The sequence below is a fragment of the Miscanthus floridulus genome, chromosome 6 (assembly GCF_019320115.1).
Source record: "Miscanthus floridulus cultivar M001 chromosome 6, ASM1932011v1, whole genome shotgun sequence".
NCBI lineage: Eukaryota > Viridiplantae > Streptophyta > Magnoliopsida > Poales > Poaceae > Miscanthus > Miscanthus floridulus.
Window position 1 is genome coordinate 35,152,015 of NC_089585.1, and position 25,681 is coordinate 35,177,695.

The 25,681-nt window shown below is 45.0% G+C and overlaps 1 protein-coding gene and 1 pseudogene across 1 annotated transcript; both read right to left on the bottom strand.

Annotated features, from left to right (window-relative positions):
- LOC136458062 (glutamate--tRNA ligase, cytoplasmic-like) overlaps positions 1–15,979 on the bottom strand; it is a 29,740-nt pseudogene extending 13,761 nt beyond the window's left edge.
- An 861-nt stretch (positions 15,980–16,840) lies between these two features.
- LOC136458063 (BSD domain-containing protein C22A12.14c-like) lies at positions 16,841–19,217 on the bottom strand. The gene has a single exon (XM_066458069.1). It carries the CDS (start codon positions 19,126–19,128, stop codon positions 17,236–17,238), a length of 1,893 nt encoding a protein of 630 aa, XP_066314166.1. The 5' UTR covers positions 19,129–19,217; the 3' UTR covers positions 16,841–17,235.
- Between the last annotated feature and the right edge of the window lie 6,464 nt (positions 19,218–25,681).

Sequence of the window (25,681 nt, forward strand, 5' to 3'; positions counted from 1 at the left end):
GGATGTCCATTCGAAGTGATTGGCCTTCTTTAGAAGTCGATAAAGGGGGAGACCTTGTTCGCCGAGGCGTGAGATGAAGCGGCTGAGCACGGCGAGGCACCCTGTAACTCGCTGCACCCCCTTTATATTCTGAATCGGGCCCATCCTTGTGATAGCTGAGATCTTCTCTGGGTTGGCTTCGATGCCATGCTCAGAGATGATGAAACCAAGCAGCATGCCCCTCGGGACCCCAAAAATGCACTTCTTAGGATTGAGTTTGATGCCATTTGCTCGGAGTTTTACAAAGGTCTGCTCAAGATCGGCTATAAGGTGGTCAGCCCATTTGGATTTGACCACGATATAGTCAGAGTAGGCCTCAACGATTCGCCCGATGAGGTCCCCAAAACACTTGAGCATACAACGCTGGTACGTGGCCCCAGTGTTCTTCAGACCAAACGATATTGTGACATAGCAGAACAATCCGAAGGGGGTGATGAACGATGTCGCGAGCCGGTCGGACTCTTTCGTCATGATCTGATGGTACCCGGAGTACGCATCAAGGAAGCAGGGGGTTTCGCACCCTGAGGTAGAGTCGACTATTTGGTTCATGCATGGCAAAGGAAACGGATCCTTTGGGCATGCCTTGTTGAGACCCATGTAGTCAACACACATCCTCCATTTCCCATTCTTCTTTCATACAAGGACGGGATTGGCTAACCACTCTGGGTGGAATACTTCCTTGATAAATCTAGCCACCAAAAGCTTTGTGATCTCTTCGCCGATGGTCCTGCATTTTCCCTCGGGCGAAGCGACGTAGGCACTGTTTCACCAGCTTGGAGCCTAGATGGATCTTCAAGGTGTGCTCGGTGACTTCCCTCAGGATGCCTAGATGTCCAAGGGTTTCCACGCAAAGATGTCTTTGTTGGCGCGGAGGAAGTCGATGAGCGCGCTTTTCGATTTAGAGGAAAGCGTGGTGCCAATGCGTACCACCTTGCCGTCGGGGCTGCTAGGATCTATGAGGACCTCTTTGGAGCCCTCCATAGGCCCGAAAGACCTGATCGACTTCTGGGGGTCGGGCGCTTCTTCGGTGACCTCCTTCTTGATGGCGGTGAGCTTTCTGGAGGCGACGATTATCGCGGCGTGATCGCAACACTCGACCTCGCACTCATAGGCACGCTGGAAGGAGGTGCCGATGGTGATGACCCCGCCGGGGCCTGGTATCTTTAGTTTGAGGTAGGTATAGTTTGGGATGGCCTTGAGCTTCGTGTAGTATGGATGTCCTAGGATGGCGTGGTAGGTTCTAGGAAACCCGACCACCTCGAAGGTGAGGGTTTTCGTCCTATAATTGGATGGATCCCCGAAGGTAACGGGTAGATCGATCTGCCCAAATAACATGGCCTGCTTTCCGGGCACGATGCCATGGAAAGGTGCTCCGGTTGGGCGGATGTGTGTCCGATCGATGCCCATTTCATCAAGCGTCTTGGCATACATGATGTTGAGGCTGCTGCCTCCATCCATCAGTACTTTGGTGAGCCGCTTTGTGCCGACGATCGGGTCAACCATGAGCAGGTATCTCCCCAAATGCTGGACGCTCTTCGGGTGGTCGGTCCGATCGAAGGTTATGGCAGACTCTGACCACCGGAGGAAGACATGTGCGGCCTAAAAGGGCCTAGGATGCCGACTAGAGGGGGGTGAATAGGCATTTCTAAAAATTAACACCTTTAAATGCGGAAACAAATAGTAAAGAGAGTTTCCACAATGGAGACTCCAAATAAGAGTGATACCACCCCTCACAAGTTAGCCACAGAGTATATAAAAGATACTAAATAAATCTAGGAGCCACAACCCTACAACACAACGATTAGTGAATGGATCAAATAAATTCAGCACTGAACTCTAATATCAGACGTGTCCGGTAGGTATACATGTGTTCAATAGAACAGCCTAGCACAGTGATCAATACCGGACGTGTCCGGTATACATGATTTCAGTGGAACAGCCCTAAACTTGCTCCTTTCGATTTCTAACTTCAAACCAAAATGCAGGTACCTATTAGAGATGACAAGATACATAGATAACCTGCACAAGAGCTAGAACAACACAAATATCAAATGAAATGCGAATTGAGACACGATATTTGTTTTACCGAAGTTCAGACTTGTTCGAGTCCTACTCTCCGTTGAGGGGGCTGTGGGCGACCCAGCAAAGGTCAGCACTAAAGGGTACCACGAAGGTCACTCTAACCGGAGTCTTTTCCAACTCATTTTCCTCCTTCCACTAGTTGATTCCGAGGCGGCAGAATCGATCGTTATAAACTTTATGAGGCACACCACAATCTCTCGGGTGCTCTCCAGTGATGTCTAGCCATCTAGGACTGAAGAGTCCAAGAGTAACAAATGCAAATCATAAGATTGACAATATGCACAAGTGCTCAAGTGGTTAGATTGCTCTCTTTTTGAATTTTTCTCAACCCACTAATCGATTTGGCAATTTGGATCACACACTCACTAAGAGAGGGTTTGTGAGAGTTGGCAAGACTAAAAAACGTGTATCTGTATCAGCAGAATCAGCAGCCTCCAAAGGTGGAGGCTTGGGGGTATTTATAGCCCCCTTGGAAAAAGTAGTCGTTTTATAGCCGTTGCCATATAGGACATCCGGTATGACTTAAATTGTGCCAACGGTAACTGAGTTATAGTAACGTTGTGAGGCGTCGGAACTCCTAATGAATGCCAGAACTTCAGACCGTCGAAACTTCCGACCATCGAAACTTCCGATCGTCGAAACTCCCGACTCATGTCGAAACTCCCGACCCTCAGCACATTTGAAAACTACGGTAACTGAGTTAAAGTGTGTGAGGTGTCGAAACTCTCGACGAATACTAGAACTCCCGACCGTCGAAACTCCTGACCCTCAAGGCATTTGAAAAATAGTCGTTGGCCTCTAGCACGTCCGGTATGACTAGGACAGTGAACCCTCCAAGTCAATTAAGCATAAGACATCAGAACTCCCGACCTTTGCCAGAACTCCCGACCATCAGAACTCTCGACTCACGTCGAAACTCCCGACGAACCAACCCGAGAACAACAACTTTACCATTGCTGGGCAAATACCGAACACGTCCGGTATCAATACCGGACACGTCTTTGGTATTGCCAGACCAGTAAAAATAGGTTAGCTTTTTTGTCTCTCAAACACTCAAAACTCACATGGGTTGACATGAGCACTTATGAATGATTATCTATCAACATGATGCATCCCTCTTAATAGTACGGCATACCTATTAAACTTAAGATCAAATGAAAAATGAATTTATACCGCTTGAGTTGATCTCTTTTGAATTGATGCTGTGTATTCCAATCTTCATCAAGTGAGGGTGCCAACATGTCAACTTTGATCATTTTCACTTGAGCATATCCATCTTGAGCACGTGACTTGATTCCATTCATCAAATATGAATAACTCTGAATGCATCAAGTCACTTCTAACACTTTGTCCAATATAGATTTGATCCTCCACATCAATATGACAATCATAGCTTGATTAGTACCTCAACTAATTGCAAGTATTTTCTTCTTCACCCTAGCTAGGTTCTTCGGCCGCTAAGCCATCGCTTGTCCTTCACTCTTGCTTAGTACCTCAAAGCCTTTCCTTGCTATCTTCACCATCTCAAGCCGTCAAGTCACATCTTGTGTTGAATCATCCATTCATTTGTATTGTTATCTTTTTCATTTCAATTTAGCAAGCTTCAAATATGAGACCATTCCATATGCAATCCATCATGTCTCATCAACTAATTTTTACCGGGCTTGCTTTCACATAGTACATAGAAATCCCATAATAAATAAGCCTTTGCATGAATTCCATTTACATTGTTGTCTTGTGCTTGAACTAGATTATTTATACAACAACATTTTGGCTTTCATTAAGTACCTGTGAGATAACCTATTACCCGTCCACACTTAGTAAATGGGTTAGACCTTTAATCATGTTGTCATTCAATCATCCAAAACCCACTAAAGGGATAGATGCACTTTCACGGCCAGTTCGGTCATATAGACCTCGCGGAGCGTGACCTTCTAACGGCGTTTGGAGTCGTAGGCCACTGATCCTTTGAAGATCATGAGGCAACCATCTGGTGTTGGAAAGCCACCGTCCTTCCCCTCGGTGTTGTCCATGGTGGGGTCAGGGTCCTTCCCGTGCTCTCCTTTGTTAGAGCCTCCGGACAAGAACCGCCTCATAAGGCTGCAGTCTTTGCACAGATGCTTGATCGGGAAGGCATGGTTCGGGCATGACCCCTCGAGTAGTTTTTCAAAATGGTTCGAAGTGCCCTTCGTGGGCTTCCGACCACCCCTATGGTCAGCGGCGGCCACGAGCGAGCCCTCGCACTATGCTTCTTGTTCTTCCTTTTGGAGGAACAATTGGAGGAACCTTCACCGCCGTCCTCATCCCACCTTGCCTTGCCATCGAGATGATCGAAGATCGCTCCGACCGCTTCTTCTCTAGAGGCATGGCTGGTGGTGATGTCTAGGAGTTTCTTGGTGGTTCGCGGGCCCTTGTGCCCTAGCTTATGAACCAGAGACTCGCAGGTGGTCCTGGATAGGAAAGCTCCTATAACATCGACGTCGATGACGTTAGGCAACTCGTTGCACCATCGGGAGAAGCGTCGGATGTACCCACAGAGGGTTTCACTAGCCTTCTATCAGTAGTTCTTGAGGTCCCATGGGTTTCCAGAGCGCTTGTATGTGCCTTGGAAGTTCCCCACAAATATCTCCTTCAGGTCTGCCCAACTCTAGATTTTGTTGGATGGCAGATGTTCCAACCACGCTCGTGCCAAATCAGCCAAGAATAGTGAAAGGTTGCAGATAATGAAATTGTCATTATTCGCACCACCGGCTTGGCAGGCAAGCTAATAGTCTTCGAGCTATAGTCTAGGGTTTGTTTTCCTAGAGTACTTTGGGATATTGGTTGGTGGCCGGTACCTTGGCAGGAAGGTAGCGTTGAGGATGTGTCCGGTCGAGCATGACCAGACGCGTCCGGTCGTAATTTCTCGCTTCTGGATGCTTACTGGAAATGATCGGACGCTGAGGTCCAGCGTCCAATCACTTCGCAGCAGCGTGTCCGGTCATCATTTGACCGTTGGGATTAGGCGCTCTGTATTTGAAGAGAGGGGACACGTGGCGTGCATCACGCGACTGGACACTGAGGTCCAGTGTCCGGTCAATATGACCGGCGCGTCTGGTCACCCCGTGTTGTTCTAGTGAAGGGGTACAATGGCTCTATCACATGAGGGCTTCTATTTAAGACCCATGGCTAGCTCAAGCTCACTTGCTTTGGCCATTTGCATTGACATAGCAACCTTGTGAGCTTAGCCAAAGCCCTCCCACTCATCTCCATCATTGATTCATCATCATTGTGAGATTGGAAGTGAATCCAAGTGCATTGCTTGAGTATTTGCATCTAGAGGCACTTGGTGTTTGGGTTTCACTGCGGGTTTTGCTTTTTACTCTTGGTGGTTGCCACCACCTAGATGGCTTGGAGCAGCGAGGATCGTCGAGCGAAGGTTGGTGATTGTCTCTAGCTCCGATCATGGTGATCGTGAGGGGTTCTTGACCTTTCCCCGGCAGAGAGCCAAAAGTTACTCTAGTGAATTGCTCGTGGCTTGTGTGATCCTCATCTTGTGTTGGTTGTGCGGCATCCTATTGAGGGTTTGGCGTGTGATGTCAATTAGCGCGTGAACATCCAAGTGAGTGAATCGCCACAACAAGGACTAGCTTGCCGGCAAGCAAGTGAACCTCGGTAAAAAAATCATTGTGTTCATCATTTGATTCCAAGGTAATTGGTCTTCATAGATATTCATTCTTATGATTGATTGATTCACCCCTCGACACGGCGGTATAAACAAATTGCTCACTCTCTTTACATTACCACAAACTAGTTGTCAAGCTCTTTAGTGTAGCTAGTTATGAGAGCTTGTTAGTTTGGTTAGTGTGGCTCTTTAGTTAGCCTTTGAGAGCATACTTAGTGTAGTGACATAGCTATTGTGTGGATAGAAACTACATAAACTAGAATTATGATAGGTGGCTTGCATTTTTAGTAGGCTAGCGCAACACTTGCTTTGCCTCATAATTGTCTAACCGGTTTGTTAAGTGTTATTGTAGAAAATTTTTAATAGGCTATTCACCCCCCTCTAGCCAGTAGGACCTTTCAAGTGGTATCAGAGTTGAGGTCGTTGTGATTTGAGGCTTAACAACCTTCGGTGTAAAAATGGCTCAAATCAACAACACCAAGAAGCCACCCCAATTTGATGGCTCAAATTATCCCTATTGGAAAGCTGAGATAACAACTTATATCAAGTCAATCAATAGGAAGGTTTGGAAGGTGGTAGAGACAAAGATTGAGATTGAAGATGAAGAGGCTCCCACCACCGCCGAAGAAATGCTACTTTAAAATAATGATATTGCTCTTAGTACCATCCATGATGCTTTGGATGAGAGAACATTTGAGCAAATCAAGAACATTGAGAGAGCTCATGAGGCATAGAAGAAATTGGAGGAATCATTTGAGGGCACTCAAGCCGTGAAGGGTGCAAAGACATACATTCTCAAAGAGAAGTTTACAAGCTTCAAGATGAAGGAGGATGAGAGTGTGCTAGAGATGTTCCATAGGCTTCAAGTGCTTGTCAATGATCTCAAAGCACTTGGAGAAGAGGTGAAGGACAAGGACTTCTCTCACAAGTTCTTAAGATGTTTGCCTTCAAGATTTGGCACATTGGTCACTATTCTAGTGAGGAGTGGTTTGGACACCATGACATCAAACCAAGTGTTGGGAGATATAATGACCGATGATACATATAGAGATGATGATGAGAAGGAAGAAAAGAAGGAAAAGAAAGATGAGAAGAAGAAGAAGAGCGTGGCATTCAAGGCCACATCATCCAAGGGCAAGACAAAGCAAGAAACATCAAGTGAAGATGATGGCTCATGGGATGATGATGATGATGAGAAGATGGCTCTCTTTATCAAGAAATTTGGCAAGTTCATGATGAAGAAATGGTACCGTGCTAGAAGAAAGAAATCTTCATCCAAGAACAAGGAAGAGTCAAGAAGGTTCTTCAAATGTGGAAGCAAAGATAATCTTGTTGCTCAATGTCCATACAATAGCAACAATGATTATGACAACAAGAAGAACAAGAAGAAGGACAAGAAGGAAAAAAAGAGAAGAAGGACAAGATTGTGGTAGAACCTCCTAAGAAATTAGGCCCACATGCACCTATCGTTGTCTTAACAGACCTCGGACAGCGTACACAAGTTCCCAACAACTCAACAGGTCTGTCGGGTGTCCTCGGGAAACCCGAATCATCCATGATTCTCTTTTTAAACAGGATCCCAATCACAGTCATTGCAGATTACAATAGTTTATTCAAATATATACCAGAGTAAAAGATAGCGGAAGTCTTAAGATAACATAGTTACAAACCAGTTGTTTTCAAACTTACAATACCACAAGTGTTATACAACCATAGTAGCGGGATAATATTACATTAACTTTATTTATCATACAAACTAGTGCCTTGTCTAAAGGCCATTCATTACTCCTCATCATCGTTGACTTCAAACACCGACATGCAGCAGGGACCAAAACAAGCCTGCGCAAGCGACTCACCTGCAACAAGGGTTAATAAACCCTGAGTACAAAAGTACTCAACAAGACTAACCCGACGTAATGGGTGTAAGACTTTAGAGATGCAGGGATTTGGGACAAGGTAAGTATGTAGCAAAATTCAAAGTACTTTGCCAAAAGCTTACTATTCTTATCCTATTTTTTAGTTTTACCCCTAAGTCCTTTTAGTTCATTATCTCAAACTAAATGTACATTTCCCATATTCCATTCCTTCTCATTTCATTCTTTTCTCATGTTTTAGTAATTCACCAGTCCTGCATTGCTTCTGTAATAAATCAAGTCTCCATATTCGCGGAGCACCGGCAATTCGAATTGATTCAAGTCCTAGCTGGGGATTCCTTATCACACAACATATATAGAACTTAATCTTGCATATATCAACCTCGCTACCGGATCCTCCTATACTAAGCCATCTCCACGCCACCCGAGAGCACAGCACACCTCAAATCCGGCCACATTCCAGCCACGAGGGTACATGCTACTCCCGCCATCTCTCCACTCCTAGTGCGTGGGCATTCGTCTTAGTATCGGATTAGCCAAAGTAGGCTTACCAGAGTATGTGACCAGTACTACAAAGTGTCTCGTTCAGAAGATCCACAATGAGTGGCCTTTAAGCGACATAGTCGGCAACATTACCCAACATTCAAGATAAGTCACCTGACTAGTCTCTAGTTCATTCAACTTTCTTTCTTTCTTTGGCCAGTATGCCATCTTTGATTGTATCAAAACTTTTGCTTTGAAATCCTACTATAAAACATACTAAGCATTCTACGCCTTTGTAAATAAAAACATCTTCAAGGACGGTAAACAAGTAACAAGGTAGGTAATGCATCAAGTAGGTAACATTTGAATTAAACAACTTAATGCAATAAGTAACATAGGTGATAAACTTTTCAAAGTAAACAAGGTAATGGCTTAATGCTTAAACCGGGGCTTGCCTTCGTTGACGATCTCAGGTTCCGGATTAGTACCACAATTATCAAATCCCGTGACAACCGGGGATTCTTCCAGAACTTGCTCAACTAGAATCGTTTCACTCTCAGGTTCTACACAAAACGATAACATATGCTTTAATATGATGATAATGTAAACATGATGCTTTCATGGCACATGAAATGTAAAAACACCCGCAAATGATTTTATTTTACGGTACAGTTGCAAGCCAACAAAACCAACTTGCAATCCTACCATTAAGAACCACACTTGTGACTTGACCAAATGGATCTTGGAACCCTACTAGTCACAAAACATGACCAAAACAAGATCCAACACTAATCAAACACTTAGGGTTTGTCTTTATTTATTTTTGAATTAATTTGGAATTAAGCCCAAAAATGAACTTGTTCCAAATAACCTGAAAATTTTATGTAAGATTCCTCATGACAAATTAGTGTACCAAAACAAATTTCATGATTTTTGAAATTATACAGTGACCTACAAAAATCATGAAAATTGTATTTTTCAATTAATGGACTGAATATTTGAACATTAAAAATATATTCAAATTTCAAGTTTCAAATTTTTAAATCATACTAGCACATGTATAGAAGCTACACACAAAATTTCAGAATTTTTGGAGCTATCATGAATTTCCTACAAATTCCCAAAGTTTTAGCACTATTCACAAATTCATAAAATAAAAATCATCACTGTTCTTCTTCCTCACTCGCACTGACAGGCTGACCCCACTGTCAGTGACTCAAAGCAATCACGGCGGCGCTACCCTTACTGACCGGCCGCAAAATGCGCCGATGGTGACGCCCCAGCGAGACGGACTGCACCAACATGATCTACTACTTCCCCCGAACCAATCTCAGCTATCAGAAAGGAAAAAGGTGCACAGGAGACACCTCCACGCCAGGCATGGCGGACTGAGCACGACGATGAACGGCGTAACCATGGTGACGCTGCAGTAGGGACTAAAGCAAAACAGTCTTCACATTCAGGAGCTCACCGTGATCACGTAGGTGGACTCGGTGAAGGCGGAGGTGTACTAGATCGACGGGACCACGTGAGACCGAGGATGGCGGAGCTCCGGCCGGACTCAAGGAAGACGACATCACGCGGCGGCGTGGGACTTCTAGGAGCGACACGATCAGGCTTGGGAGGAGCAGGAAGACGAGGTGGAGCCAAAGCAATTGGCCCTAGATACTACGGAGAGAACGAATTGCGCGAGTGCGGGCAAGACACCGGCGGCGAGCAGTCGATGGGAAAACTCCGAATGACGACGGCGTACTCCTATTTATAGCAAGAAGGAGGGCGTGCGGTGTTGACAGCATACGGGCGAACTCGCCACAGAGGTATTGGCGTGTCACTGCGCGTGAAAGCGGCGAAACCCGATCAGCGGTGATCTCCGCGTGGCGCCGGCGGTAAGCAGAGAGGTGGAGATAGATTTTTGAAAAATTTACAGAACTGCCACTGCATCCATTTTTCAAATTACTCACAAATTTTCTAAAGAAGTTGAAAATCTCCAAAAATGAAAGTTGTTCAATTTTTCAAACTCTACAACTTTGCTTCTAGAAATATTTTCAAATTCTATCTCCATTTTGAAATTTGAATTTGGGGTACATTTGAGCATTTGAATAATTTCAAAATTACTCCAATTTTTATATGTAAACTTGAAAAACTTTGAATACCAAAGTTGATCTACATAAAATAATCTCCAACTTTGCTTTTTGCCTCAACCCCAAATTCCATATGGATTTTGAATTAGTCAAAAGGGGCAAAAAGGACTTTTATAATTTGAATTCAAATTTGATTTGTCTTCCTTTTACTTAAATTTTGATTTTTGACCAGTAACATGGCCCATTAGGGTTATTTGAGTCAAATGACACATGGCCTCACATGATCACATGAAATTTGACCCTTGTGGTCATGATCTTTATTTAGGGTTTTTGAAACACATCACATGAAATAACTACATTATGAAATAAACCTTGTTTAGTGAATGCATTCAAAACTTTATACTATATGAATACTTTGCAATGCATATGATGACATGTCAAATTTTTAGTGCTAGGTCAAAACACCAGAGGTGTTACAAAGATGACCTTCAAAAATAAGAAGGGTGGTTCATATTTGGTCACTTGAGATAGTGATGCTTCCTCAAGTGATGGTGACAAGACCACCAAGAAGAAGGCACTTGCAAGTATTGCAATCAATGAGAAGCCTTCTCTCTTCGACACACCATCATGCTTCATGGCTAAGGCCACTAAGGTACAAACTTGTGATGATGGAAGTGATGAGGAACATGATAATGAAAATGATAGTGATAGTGATGATGATGAACCTACTAAAGATGAATTATTTGACATGCTAGAAGATGCTAAAGAATACTTTAACATTAAAAGAAGGGAATGCAAGAGCTTGAATAAGGAAGTAAAAGCCCTTAAGCAAGCCTTTGATGAGCTCAAAGCTACTCATGAGAGGCTAGAGGAAGCCCATGAGAAGCTTGGCAAGGCTCACAAAAAGCTTGAAAAGGCTTATTCTTCTTTGCTTGATGAGCAAAATAAAAAGAAGCATGTTGAGACTTGCAATGTAGGCTTAACTTGTGATATAATTGATGAATCATTATATATGTCTATCATTGTTGCTCCTACTAATTCTTCTTGTAGTACTTCTACTTCCACCTCATCTAGTAGTGATGGTTTCACTTGTGATGTCTCACTAATGGTTGAGAATGAGAACCTCAAAAAGGAGGTCAATAAGCTCACTCACACTTTGGCTAAGGCCTATGGTGGTGAGGGCCGCTTGCTTATGTGCTTGGGTAGCCAAAGAGCTTCTCTCTACAAAGAGAGATTGGGCTATACCCCCAAGAAAGGCAAGGCGGTCTTTGCTCCTCACAATACTAGTTTTATGAAGAACAATGGTCGGCTTTGCACTAGTTGCAAGCAAGTTGGTCATAAAGAGCATGAGTGCAAGAACAAGAGCAAAAATGCTAATATATCATCTATTAAGCTTGATTCTTTCTATATGCTTACCAAGGGTGCAAATGGTGTAGGCTAAGTTCATTGGTAAACCATAGATAGGCTCAAAGAAGAAAGCCATTTGGGTGCTAAAGAGCTTGGTCACTAACCTTCAAGGACCCAAGCAAGTTTAGGTATCTAAAAAGAATTGATCTTCTTTTGTAGGTCAATTATAAAGCCAGAGGAAGGCATTGGGTTTTTGATAGTGGGTGCACTCAACATATGACCGGTGATGCAAGAATATTCAACTCAATTAACACCAATGGCAATGATGGTTATGATAGTATCACATTTGGTGACAATGGCAAAGGCAAGGTCAAAGGGCTTGATAAGATTGCAATATCCAATGACATGAGCATTTCCAATGTGTTGCTAGTAGAGAGCTTGAACTTCAATTTGCTATTCGTGGCTCAATTGTGTGATCTTGGATTCAAATACATATTTGGGGTAGATGATGTAGAGATCATAAGTGTAGATTGCACTAATTTGATCTTCAAATGCTTTAGATATGAGAATCTATACTTGGTTGATTTCAATGCTAGTGAAGCTAAATTATCTACATGCTTGTTCACTAAGTCTAGCATGGGTTAGTTATGGCATAGAATGGTCATGTTGGAATGAAACAATTGAATAGATTAGTTAAGTATAACTTGGTTAGAGGCTTGAAAGATGTTGTGTTTGAAAAGGATAAGCTTTGTAGCTCTTGTCAAGCCGAAAAATAAGTTGAAAACACCCATCCTAAGAAAAGCATGATGAGCACTAGTAAAGCATTTGAGTTATTGCATATGGACTTGTTTGGGCCAACTCAATACACTAGCATTGGTGATAACAAATATGGCTTTGTTATAGTGGATGATTATACTAGATACACAAGGTTATTCTTTTTAGTGGACAAAAGTGATATGTTTGCAACATACAAATCATTTGTCAAGGGCATTCACAATGAGTTTGAAACAACCATCAAAAGAGTTAGAAGTGACAATGATAGTGAGTTCAAGAACACTAGAATTGATGAGTTGTGTGATGAATTTGGAATTAGACATCAATTCTTGGCCAAGTACACTCCACAATCAAATGGCCTTGTTGAGAGAAAAAATAGAACACTCATTGATATAGCAAGGTCCATACTTAGTGAGTACAATGTGAGTCAAACCTTTTAGGCCGAAGCTATCAACATGGCCTGTTATTGTAGCAACCGCCTCTATTGTCACCCATTGAAAGAGAAGACACCATATGAGCTCTTGAATGGTAGAAAGTACAACATTGCATATTTTTGGGTCTTTGGTTGCAAATGCTATATCTTGAAGAAAGGCACTAGATTGGGCAAGTTTGACAAAAAATGTGATGAATGATTCCTACTTGGTTACTCCACTACAAGCAAAGCATATAGAGTTTGGAATTTGGATAGTGGCACTTGATGTTTGTGTTTCGCTGCGGGTTTCGCTTGTTACTCTTAGTGGTTGCCGCCACCTAGACGGCTTGGAGCAGTGAGGATCGTCGAGCAGAGGTTGGTGATTATCTCCGGCTCCGATCATGGTGATTGTAAGGGGTTCTTGACCTTTCCCTGGCAGAGAGCCAAAAGGTACTCTAGTAAATTGCTCGTGGCTTGTGTGATCCTCTGGCGTGTGATGCCAATTAACGCGTGAACCTCCAAGTGAGTGAATCGCCACAATAAGGACTAGCTTGCCGCAAGCAAGTGAACCTCGATAAAAAATCAATGTGTTCATCATTTGATTCCGAGGTGATTGGTCTTCATTGGTATCCATTCTTGTGATTGATTGGTTCACTCCTCGACACGGTGGTATAAACAAATTGCCCACTCTCTTTACATTACCGTAAACTAGTTGTCAAGCTCTTTAGTGTAGCTAGTTGTGAGAGCTTATTAGTTTGGTTAGTGTAGCTCTTTAGTTAGCCTTTGAGAGCACACTAACTTAGTGTAGTGACATATCTATTGTGTGGATAGAAACTACATAAACTAGAATTGTGGTAGATGACTTGCATTTTTAGTAGAATAGCGCAACACTTGCTTCGTCTCATAATTGTTTAACCGGTTTGTTAAGTGTTGTTGTAGAAATTTTTTTAATAAGTTATTCACCCCCCTCTAGCCATTAGGACCTTTCACCAGGGTAGCCTCCTCCTCACGAATGCTTTCGACGTGTCCCTCGGGGACACCCATCATTAAACATTCACAGGAAGGATGATGGCTTCCCCTGCTGGAGTTAGAGCCAGAGGGCGACTCTGGCTCCTCTGCTAGGAGGTCATGGAAAGATTCCACGATGTGTTCGATCACCCCCACGAATTCGTTGTTCGTGGGAAGTGGGATCATGCGTTGTGCCACAAGGTGGCTAACGGTCGTTGCGGTGTTGCGGAGACCAAACGGAAGCACTGTCGGGGTGCTCCGTATGAGGTGTTCCGGAGAGAGGGGTTCCCCTCCAGTGAGCCGCGCCATGACGTTGGCGTCAGAGAAGGCGAGGCGGCGCGGGTCCTCCCTGAACGGCTGGGGTCCCAGGGAGACGTCGTACTGGCGCTCAAGCCTCCCGTAGTCGAGGCCGATGGAGGGGAGAGGTTGGATGGCGGCACGAGCCAATGCCAACTCTCCTCCCACCGTGATGATGAAGTCCAGGTCCCTGAAACGCACTGTGCGCCCGAGACCCAGCTGATACCGTGGCTAGTCATCCGTGGCCTAATGTTAATGTCGGAACGCGCAAAGGTCCCCTACCTGGCGTGTCAACTATCGGTGTTTCGAGTAAACACAAACGAGTAAATGTGTGTTATTGCGCGTCTGACCTGATTGGTGTACTAAAAAGACACAAGGTTTATACTAGTTCGGGCAGAATGTCCCTACGTCCAGTTCGTGACTGCTGCTTGTGTTATTAGCACTGAAAAGTTCATAGTATGGGTTACAAACGGGTGAGAGAGACAGGTCCCAAGTCTCTGATGGAAAGATCGAATGGATACCAAGAGCTTGGTTGCTGCTCAGCTATGTGTGATGAGATGAGTGGTGTGTTGAATCGATCCGTCTCCCTAGTGGGATGCCCTGCCTTCCCTTTTATAGACCAAGGGAAAACAGTGATTACAGATGGGAGAAAGAAGAAAAACCAGAGGCCAAGGAGGTCCTTCAAAGATGTCGGGTATTCCTTTTCCTCTGAGCGAGCCCCACTATCACAGCAGACGGTGTCAGGGGTATCTCTATCCTGGGTGCATGTTCGCTGACCCTGATAGGGCCGCGCTGGGCGTCTGTCCGCTGAGGATGCCATGTTCTGGCTTGATCAGCAAGTGGTCACGTCCCATCCCGCCCCGGTGGATGGTGCGATGGACCAGTGTGCTGATCTACGGCCTTACAGGGAGCAGAAGGCGCAATGACCGCCCGTCCGCTACTGTAGATGATGCGAGTTCCCTCCTGGACCATAGTGGTTGTCGTTTGCTTCCGTCAGGATCTACGCCCGAGGGCAAATGGCGGCGCCCACAACACTGTAAGACAAATGTCGACGCCTACAACACTGTTCGGGCTCTGACATGTCTGGAAGGGCTTAAAGCGCCCGTATTGTCATATCCTGACGGTACTTTCATGTAGGTGTGCAGGGTATGGTCCTTGGTATTACGGTTGACTTGAGCGCCCTGCCTTATCTGCGTGCGTAGTTACGAAGGAGCAGCGCGCAGACGTCGGGCGAGGCGGAGCTAGCCCCGGACGTCGGGCGAGGCGGAGTCTGCCCTTAGATGTCGGACGAGACGGAGCCAGCCCCGGATGTCGGACGAGGCGGAGTCTACCCTCAGACGTTGAGCGAGGCGGAGCCGGCCCCCGGACGTCGGGCGAGGCGGAGCCAGCCCCCGGGTGTCGAGCGAGATGGAGCCAGCCCTTAGACGTCGGACGAGGCGGAGCCAGCCCCCGAGGGTCGGGTGAGACGGAGCCAGCCCTTATACGTCGGGCGAGGCGAAACCGGTCCTCGGGAGTCAGCCTGAGGCGGGGCCTATGGTCTCGGCGGACGGACGAGGAGTGACCCGACAAGTGGTGTAGTCGCGCTCTTTGCGCGGATGAATCAACGTTGACGGTCATTAGCTCCTCCTCTTCGGATACCCTAATATTGGTCTCCGACACAACTACTGTTAAAATCTAAAGCACAACAAACTGACAGCAAAGCTAGTGTTCATAATAAAGATACAAAAAAAATGGCGCAGTTCATCATAGAGGCAAACCTGCAATGGGTTGCAATCACTTACGCAGAACCAAGGTACAGCGTGGGTGCTGAACCAGAGGCAAGGCTTGGATCAATGGTCAGGGAAACACCGGCGATCTTGGCAGCAGCGATGATGGAGAGCGGCGGGCTGTCCCACGCGAGCGCTAGTGCCGCGTCCATCCTGTCCCTTGGATGGAGTCCAGAGAGTAGGAGAAATCTGCCCATAGAAGAAGAACTATGTCAGCTTCTGTGTATCGCTTCCCCCTTTTGCGAGCACCACCACCAAAGAAGCATGAACCCAGAGGGGGGAGGATTAATAATGGCATAGAAGCAGAATTTAGCACCGGGAGAATACTTACGCAGGTGCAGGTCTGTCTCGTTGTCCGTCTCGTGTCGCCGCAGCCGCTGAACGCGAAACTGATCGGCGGTTGACGCGAAACTGATCGTGGCAGCGGCGGACGCGGAACAGGAGAGGAGACAGAGAGGAACCCTCAGGGTCAAGACTCGAAGAGGCAACAAGTCCCCTCAATTTTGCAGATGTCCTACGGATTGAACCTGAGGTTTACCATAAAGAGACGGCCTATTATGTGGTATTGTGGTCAATCAAAATTCATGATTCATGGCTCGTATCTGCAGCGGATTCTGCCTGATGTCTCTGGTTCTCCGTTACCTTGAGTAATAAACCCGTCAGCACATTTCAAATTAATGGGCCAAGAAGAGGATACCATTGATCTGTATGAAACTTTCTGGTTATCTGGACTTTCTTAAGAGGAAAAGACTTTCTGAGAGAGGGGATCACTAAACCCTTTATGAGAGCTTCCGTGCAAATTTTAGATTTATATATATCGAAAAATAAAACACATCCCGTGGTGACCTTAAAGCTCAAATAACCAGCGACAATAACAGAAAAAGGCTAGAACTTCTGAAGTAGACCAGACAGGGCCTTCATAGTAAAATAGTTATTTCAAGTAATTACTGTTCACAGAAACTACCTATCCACTAATAGCACAGTATGAACTGCAACTCTGCAAGCACATTGGATGAATAGTTTCATAATTTTCATGTTTACCATGTAAATCTGAGTACACACACATTACCAACAGGAAAGTGGTACATGTTGGACTTGCAACAAATGTATGCTAAGTGGAAACAAATTACCAACACTAACACAAAAACACTAGCATTCTATCGAGTTCTTGCAAGGGGACTAATCGAACATACAGCCCCCACTGAATTTGAATCACCGGTGTCCCATCCCAATTTCAATCATGCCAATCCATCTACAAAGCATCTTCATCTGCACCATACAGATTCAATTCATGCTTAAGGAGGCAAAACTATGGCAGTCTCTCTAATTTAATAAAAGTCCTTCAGATAACTCAGTTCAGGGCTTTCTCTTCAAAAACAAACTCAGTTCAGAGGTGCACATGTTCTTTCTACTCATCGACATCCCAACTTAGGTCCTCATCATCATCTTCCACAGAATTAAGACGTTTTCGGAGATCCTCCACTTTGCTGACAGAGCTTGACCGTTGGCTAGCCCCATTCTTCTCATCTTGATCGCCAACGTCCTCAATCTCCTCCCAGCTAAGATCTTCCTCCTGCACTGATGATTGTGGCACCACTGAGAAATCACCCCCCTTAGATGAGTCACCAGCTTCAGTCTTCTCTTCTCGTACCGTCCCATCACTTGCCTTTGGTGTCGATGCTTCAACACTGGATTCACCATTACCATCCTTGGCTGCAGCCAAAGCAACCTCCTTATCTTCTGCTGAGTCATTTTGAACTGCTGCTTCTTGTTTCTGACTGCCCTCTGTTTCACAGTTAACAGTCTCTGCTGCCTGCTCCTCTATCTTATCTACCATGGAGTTTGTGCCTTCTTTGTGATCACTGGTATTGGCATCTTCAACATCATCATCATCGACATCCCAGCTGAGTTCTTCATCCTCCTCCTTCGACATGGCCCTGCTCACGAGTTTAGTGCGGACATCCTCTGCCTGCTTGAGCTTATCGACTGCAAAGAAATACCGGGACCAGAATGTCTCATAATCCACAACTGACGGCACAAGCCTCTCTACAAAGCTCTCCAATCCAGGGCTTTCTCGGAGCACCGCCTCTATCTGTTCCTTCACCTCGTCAATGGAGAACGAGGCACTCCATCTACCAAAGCCCTCAGAGTCCTCGGGCTCCTCGGTGAACGTGGCAGGGTCAGCGCGCAGCGCCAAGACCTGGGCCTCGAACCTTGTATACTTCTTCGTCGGTAAGGAGGCGCGCCAGGAGGCACCGGAAGCAGAGGCGTCGGAGGGGCGGGGGGCACTGTCACCATCGTCACCGTCGGCTTCGGCGGACCGGAGTGCCTCGTTGGCATGCGAGAGGAGGCCAGCGGCGGCGGCACCGAGGTCGTCGACGGCCTGACCGACGGACTCGAGCCTGTCGGAGGCGGCGGACGCACCGGCCTCCAGCGCGCCAGGTAGCGCCGAGGCTGCGCGCGCGGCGGCGGCCCGGAGCGCGGCCGTCTCGAGGCGGAGCCCCGAGCCGAGCACCGACTCCGACCGCGACGCGAACGTCTTCACCAGGCCCCCGAAGCTCCACCCGCTGTCTGAGCCTTCCCCAGCCTGGCCCCCCTCCTCCTCCCCATCCGCCGCCGCCGCTTCAGCATCCGTTTCCCGCTCTCCGTCCTCCCCCGCCGCAGCGGCAGCCTCCTCCTGCTCATTGCGCTGCGCCTCAATCTCCTCCGCGAGCGTCTTGATCAGGCCGCCAAAGCTCCACCCGCCGCCAGAAGATTCTCCCTCCTCATCCGCCGTTGCCGCCGCCGCATCAGCCTCTGCTCCCCGCTCGAGCTCCTCCTCCTCCGCGGCGGCGGCTGCGGCTGCAATGGCCTCCTGCTCTTTCCGCTGGGCCTCAATCTCCTCCGCGAGCGTCTTGATCAGCCCGCCGAAGATCCACCCGCCGCCGGGGCCAGCCTCTCCCTCGGCCCCACTCTGGGCCTCCTCCGCCTCCGCGGCGGCGGCCGACTCATTCACTCTCCGCTGCTCCTCGATCTCCTCCTTGAGCGTATCGATCAGGCCGCCGAAAATCCACCCTCCGCTGGACTCTTGGGCCGCCGGCTCTTGCTCGCCCTCCTGCTGCGGCTCCTCGCCATCCTCCTCGGCAGGGGCGGAGAAGACGGAGCTGAAGAAATTCATTCGCGCGCGGATCGGGGTTGGGGCTTTGGATCTGGGCGAGGAGGGAAGGCGGCGGAGGCGGCGGTGGCGTCGGGGGATAGATATATCAGGTACCTGCCGTCGGCGAGAAATTTCCCCCTTCTCTCTGCCACGTGCTTCAATCATAGGATGACGAGTGGGACCCTTTTGCAGAGAGAAGATTGGCAGCTTGGCACCAAGGGTTGGGCTAGTGGTCGGTGGCTGGCTGGTGAATGGTGATGATGGGTTGGGTGCGATGCGATCTGAAGTTCCGCAGGTAGGCGGAGCTCAACCCGGCAACCCCGATCTGGTGTTTGTTTCGGTGGAAGCCGAGCTTTCTACCCACTTGCGGTTCTGGTTCCACTACTGCGATCCTTAGATTGCTCAGTGTAATACTGAAGCTAGAAAAAAAATGTTAATTCGGATGGTGCTATTATAATTTTGTGATGTTGAAAAAAAAGGTTAATTTGAAGGGTGCTACTATAATTCGTGATATTGAAAAGATATCATTACTATTATATGTGTTCTTCAAATTTGACATTTTTCTACGTATGTCTGATTGAACCCGCTTACAGACGTACGTAGTGGCAAACTGTTTTGTATGGACCATCTTGCCCCCTCTCTTCTTACTTAAGTGGATTGGCCGTCTAGTTGAACCCAATCAGTCTCTTCTCCCCACTGCGATGAGCCCTAGAGCCCTAGGTAGACGACGAAGGCGATGACGGTGGAGAGTGCATTCGACGACGTCGACGACTTTGTTGCTGGAGATGGTGATGTCTATGGCGTTCGTAGCAGCAGGAAGCTCCAGTTTTGGCCAGGCTCTCTACCTTCCTCGTATCTACTGTCTGAGGTGCAAGATCCAGGTGATTAGATGCATGAGAAAGGAGAAGAAGGTGTCTTACAAGTGCCCGAACAACTTCCCGATGAGAATTGCGATGTGTATAATTACTGCATTTGTTGTCTTTTGTGTTCTAATGTCGCAGAAGTACAATACCCGTGGGCACCATTGATACGAGGATGCATATGTGTACTTGCACGCCAACCATCCACACCTTTTGCAAGGATCATAAGGGGATGGTGCAGCCATAGTTGTTGTTCAATTTCCATAGCAGCACCTTTCAATGTGCATCTATGCCCTTAGCGGGTTTTGGCGAATTAAATGACAACACAATTAAGGGACTAAAAATACCAGTGTTCGTCTAAACGGCCTAAACAGTTGATTAAATGGCCACTAAACGGTAAACGGTGGTAAACTGTTTTGTTTAGGGGGTAAATGAGAATTAAACGGTTGACCGTTTAAACGGTCAAAAAACGGGAAAACGGTCTAAACGGCCTAAACGGAACGGAGATAAACGGTATTAAACGGGCTAAACAACTGTTTAAACGGCTGTTTAGGCGAACACGAGGTCAAACTAGTTCAGTTTTGTATGGATAAATTTGTATACTTAAACTTATTATATTTATAAATATGTACACTTGATATGTTACATGCATAAATATCTATATTTGGTTTTTTTCACATGCATAAATATATATACATACCAAAATAATTGATTTTTACTCAAATAAATATGTATAAATGCTAAAATACTTAATTTTTTACATGCACATATATAATTATATGTATTTTTTTAAAAGTACAAAACCGTTTAGATCGTTTAACTTCGTTTAAACACCGTGTAAACAGCCTAAACGCTAAACGAAGGGCGACCGTGTAAAGACCATTTACCGTTTAGGAAAACATTGAAAAATACTCATGAGATTTGCAGATTGCAGGTGCTTAGTCCCAAGTTTATTATTATTTGCTGGATTGATATTTTATATTGTTATCATATAAATATCAATTGAGTCCGATGTTGATTACTGTGAAGCAAGAGTTTTGTAAGCAAGCGTGTTATAAAAAACAAGGCATGAGGATTTGCATATAGATGGGTCTCAACTATAAAGGTTGCAAAGTACAAATACTAAAGATTGTTGTCAAGGCTTGTGAGGTTTATTGTTGGAAACAATATAGTTTAAGCATAAGACCACAATGCAAATGAAATGATATTCAAATTAAGGACCAAAGCATTGATATGGCTTGATCTGCTTGAAAAGGTGAAGATAGCAAGGAAATGTCTTTGATGTACTTTTTTTTTTATCGGACAATTTGCCCATATTTCATTAAGAGGAAGATTTGGAAATTCAAACACACGAACAAACCTGGAACGTGCGCGTGGGCGAGGGGCCAGCACACAACCACCAGGAGAGGCCTTAAACTACCAGGCTTACAAAAGTGCAATTACATAACAAAGTGTTGTCGCGACCAGAGAGGGCAAAGAGCCGCTAACAAGGTGAACCCGACCTGAGTCCATTCCTTAGCTTCATCAAACGCTGCCTTGTAGATGATCTCCACACGTGAAGCTACTCCATTGAACGTATGCCCATTTCTTTCCTTCCACAGCGTCCAAGAGATGAGCAGCAATAGGCTGTCAAAAACCGGTCGCGCATCGTGGTGCAGCAACACCCTTTGTTGCAACCACCAATCACCTAGGTTGATAGGCCATTCGGGTACCAAGGAGACTAGGCCAATGGGTTCCAGCAGCATGAACCATAGCTGTCGAGCAAGAACACATCCAAGCAGAAGATGCGCCACCGTTTCCTGCTCTTGGCCATAGAGCGCACACTCGTCATGGTCTTGGAGAGCATGGCGCTTCCTCCGCTTAGCAGTCCAAAGCCATCGGTGTAGGGCGATCCAGAAGAAAATTTTGACCTTTGGTGGCGCCTTTGCCTTCCAGAACTCCCTCGCACCAGGCAAAGACGCGGAGCCAGTGAAGAAAGCACAATAGGTGGATGATGCCGAGTAATTGTCGTCAGGTGACCACTTCCAGACTAACCTGTTGGAGCTCAAAGGATCTAGGGCTACCTGGCACGTCAATCACCACACCCGGAGATACTGGCAAAGTACCTACGTGGTGAACGCGCCCACGACGTCGCGCGCCCAGCGATTGTGGTACAAGCAACGGCTTGGAGGACAAAGAGCCTAGCTAAGGCGAAGAAAAAACTTAATTGCATTTAGTCGAGGTACTAATCAAGCTATGAAAGGTTACATTGATGTGGAAGATCAAATCAAATATAAAAATGACTTGAAACCTAAGACACAAGTCACATGCTCAAGGTGGACATGCTCAAAAGTGTGAAGTGATGAAGATCCTCAATCATGCATGAGCAATGTGGCAAGCAATTAGATAAAGCAAAGCTTAAGTGAAGGTTAAAATTTATTTTATAATTATTTCTTGGGTATAGGTATGCCACACCATCAAGATGGATGCATCATTGAATTTGAGACAAGCAATGGTGCTCAAGTGAAACCATGAGAGAAAAACTTGAGCCTAAGAGACTAGAGTGAGAGAAGAACACCTAAAAGGTTCTATCTTAGCGAAAGCCGGCCAGGTACTCCAGCCCCCAACGGCTAGTATTTGAAATCCCGACTAAGCCAGATTTCAATGTCGATTATGTCAGATTTGACTGAGTCAACTCAAATGACTAGTTTTGAGTTGATGCCTATTTATACATCATCATGAGACAAGAGTGAGAGAAGAACACCCAAAAGGTCCTGTCTCAACCAAAGCCGACAAGGTATTCCATCCCCCAACGGCTAGTATTTGAAATCCCGACTAAGCCAGGTTTCAATCTCGCTTAGGTCCGATTTGACTGAGTCAACTCAAACGGCTAGTTTTGAGTTGGAGCCTATTTATACCTGGTCATGTGATCCAGTATAGCGGGAAACAAAACAAAAATTGCCTTGGCTTGGCTTACCTTAAACCTGCAAACCAAATAAACTGGGCTACATATACACGTGCTAACTGAGCTGAACCTGCATCTGGCTTTCAAGCAGGCTGGGGGCTTGCGTGGGCTACCAATGAGACCTACACTACTAGAGAACAGACTTTAGAACGATGTCTCAATTTGGCATTAGCCTCGGCAATTTTTGTCCTCGGAACTAAAGGACCCTTTAGTTCCGGTTGGTAATACCAACCGGGACTAAAGGTCCCTGCCCAACGGTCGTCCGCGGGGCAGGGATCTTTAGTCCCGGTTTGGGTGATGCCCTGGTAATAAATATTAATCTTTAGTCCCGATTTGCCCCCCTAACTGGGACTAATTATCTCGGCCTATACACCGGCTCATTTCTTCCTTCTCGAGCCTGAGCCATTCTATTCAAACTCACTGTCTCTGTTCTTCAGCTTGTTGTTGTTCTTGCTCTCTCCCCCTCTATTGGTGTTGCTCTTCGATTTTGGAGGTAACAAACTTAATCCTCTTATGTTTTATCAGTAGCTTATCTTATTTTGTGATGTAGATGCATATGTAACTTTATATGTTGGATTTTATTATGATTTTATATGTCATTTTTAGCTCAAAATCACATGATGATTTGCATATATGTTTGGATAAACAAAAGTTAAATTAGTTCATCAAAATCACGCCTCGCTCGTCCTCGCTAGAGCACACGCCATCCTCGTCCCCGGCGGCTTACATGATCTTAGAATTAATTTTTCCATGAAATGAAAAACTTAGAAAATAGTTAGAAAATTATAGAAAATCCGTACTAGTTTAACTTGCGGACTGTGTTCAGCTCGGCGAGCATGTTCTCTGCCTAGCGGTAACGGACATCAAGGAGGAGCTTTGATTCTACGAGGGAGAGCGGCAACGGTCGTGGAAGACCGTGTTCTCTTTCTCGTAGAATCGGAGCTCTTCCTTGGCCAAGTACGGTGCCGTCCGGTAGAGAAATGCTCGCCGAGATGATCACGTAAGTAAGGTCAACTAGTACGGATGGTTATTTTTTGAAACATGTTTTTGAGCTATAATTTGATGGATATTTGATAACTTCAGACCTACAAATGTCATCTACAAATGTTACTATCCTCGGCAACCTAAACGCCCGCGAGCTCGCCGATATCGAGCAGGTCACTTAGAATTATTTTTTCTATGAAATAAAATACTTAGAAATCATGCCTTTTATTTTTTAGAATTAAATTTTCCATAAAATTTTCCCTCGTGAAGTCACATGATACACATAAGAAAAGGAAAAGAGCATCAGGGAAGGATGTCCCACAGCTCGGACAACAGAAGCAACCAATGCAAAATCTTGTTGTTGCTAATGAATATGGTTCCAACATAGAAGTCTATTGACCAGACAACTCTGAAGAAATGTCAGTTCAAGACCTTAATGTTTTTTTTGAACAAACTGGTTTAACCTTGGATCAAGTGACGGGCAAAGCTCCAATCCAGAACCTAGAAGTTGATACCTGGAAGACTTATAAATTTGGCAAAAGTCTGTACAACCCTGCGACTCTGAATGAATTGGGTACGCAAATGTACTTGCTCAACAAGTGGTATATGCAGGCGTGTGGCAGGGGTGAGCAGTGGATCTTTGTCAGATTTAGAGACCATCATTACTTCCGTGACGATGACATCTTACATATTAGTTTCGAAGAATTACATCAACTATACTACTTGGACGCTCTGGACAAATCAATCATTAGCTCCTTTTGTTTGTAAGTAATTCTTACTTTTATTTAATAAACTCACTTCCATACGTACGTGTATATAATTATCCTTACATGTAACTTATATTTATATACAGATTCCAGATGTCAGAGCTCCAAAGAATACAAGACACCAGTGTTGGCTTCATTGATCCTTATATCGTATTCAAAACCGATATTATTGTCAAGGAGCACTGGGTATCTGAAGCACAGATGAATATCATGAAGTTCTTTGTGAAGCAGCACGACAAGACAATAATATTTTTCTCGTACAACTTTGAGTAAGTGTTAATAATAATGTAGTCTACACATTTTATGTAATATCAATACAACTTATATGCATGTACGTGTGTGTATAAACCAATGCATGTTTTACTAGATACTCATTGTCATTGAGTTAAACTCAAGTCAGTTAGTAATCTTGAACTCATTGAGAAAAGAGCGAGCATTATACCAAGATATGATAGACATTATCCAGGGGTAATTTTGATCTCTCACGCATAACTATTATTGAATAGACTTTGCCATAATTTATTAACGATCGTACATTATTGGTCGCCCAGGGTTTGGAAAGAGTTTATTCGGCAACACCGCAAGGATTGCAAGGCACCACTTAATGTAGTTGAAATACCAGTAAGTTATACTATATATACTTCCCCACATGTTTAATTACTATATCGTACTTCAATTTACGTGTGAGATGATGAGAATAATCTTCTTCTCGTACAGTGGTGTTTATGGCAGGAACCAGGTAATAACTTGTTTGGATACTACGTTTGTAAATTTATCACTGCATACATAAGAAGAACTCCTGAAAATATCCTCAGAGTACGTATATATCAATTTTTTTATTTATTTTTAAATGAATATATATATATGTATTAATATATTTCCTTTTATTTCAAATGCAAGACTGAATGGTTGAAATGAAGGGTCATACGAAAAGATCATCTGAAAGCAGTTCAAGAGTCAATAGCAGGATATCTTCTAGAAAAAGTGTTAAATCCCAACGGCGAGTTCTACTTTGATCCTAAAGAACTAATGATGTAAATTAAATATTTATTGATATCATTATTTTCGAGAACAAGATTATGAAAGTGTTGTATATATACATATATATCTATAATATATATAGTTTTATACTTTATTCGAATATAATAATGCTCGAGATGAGA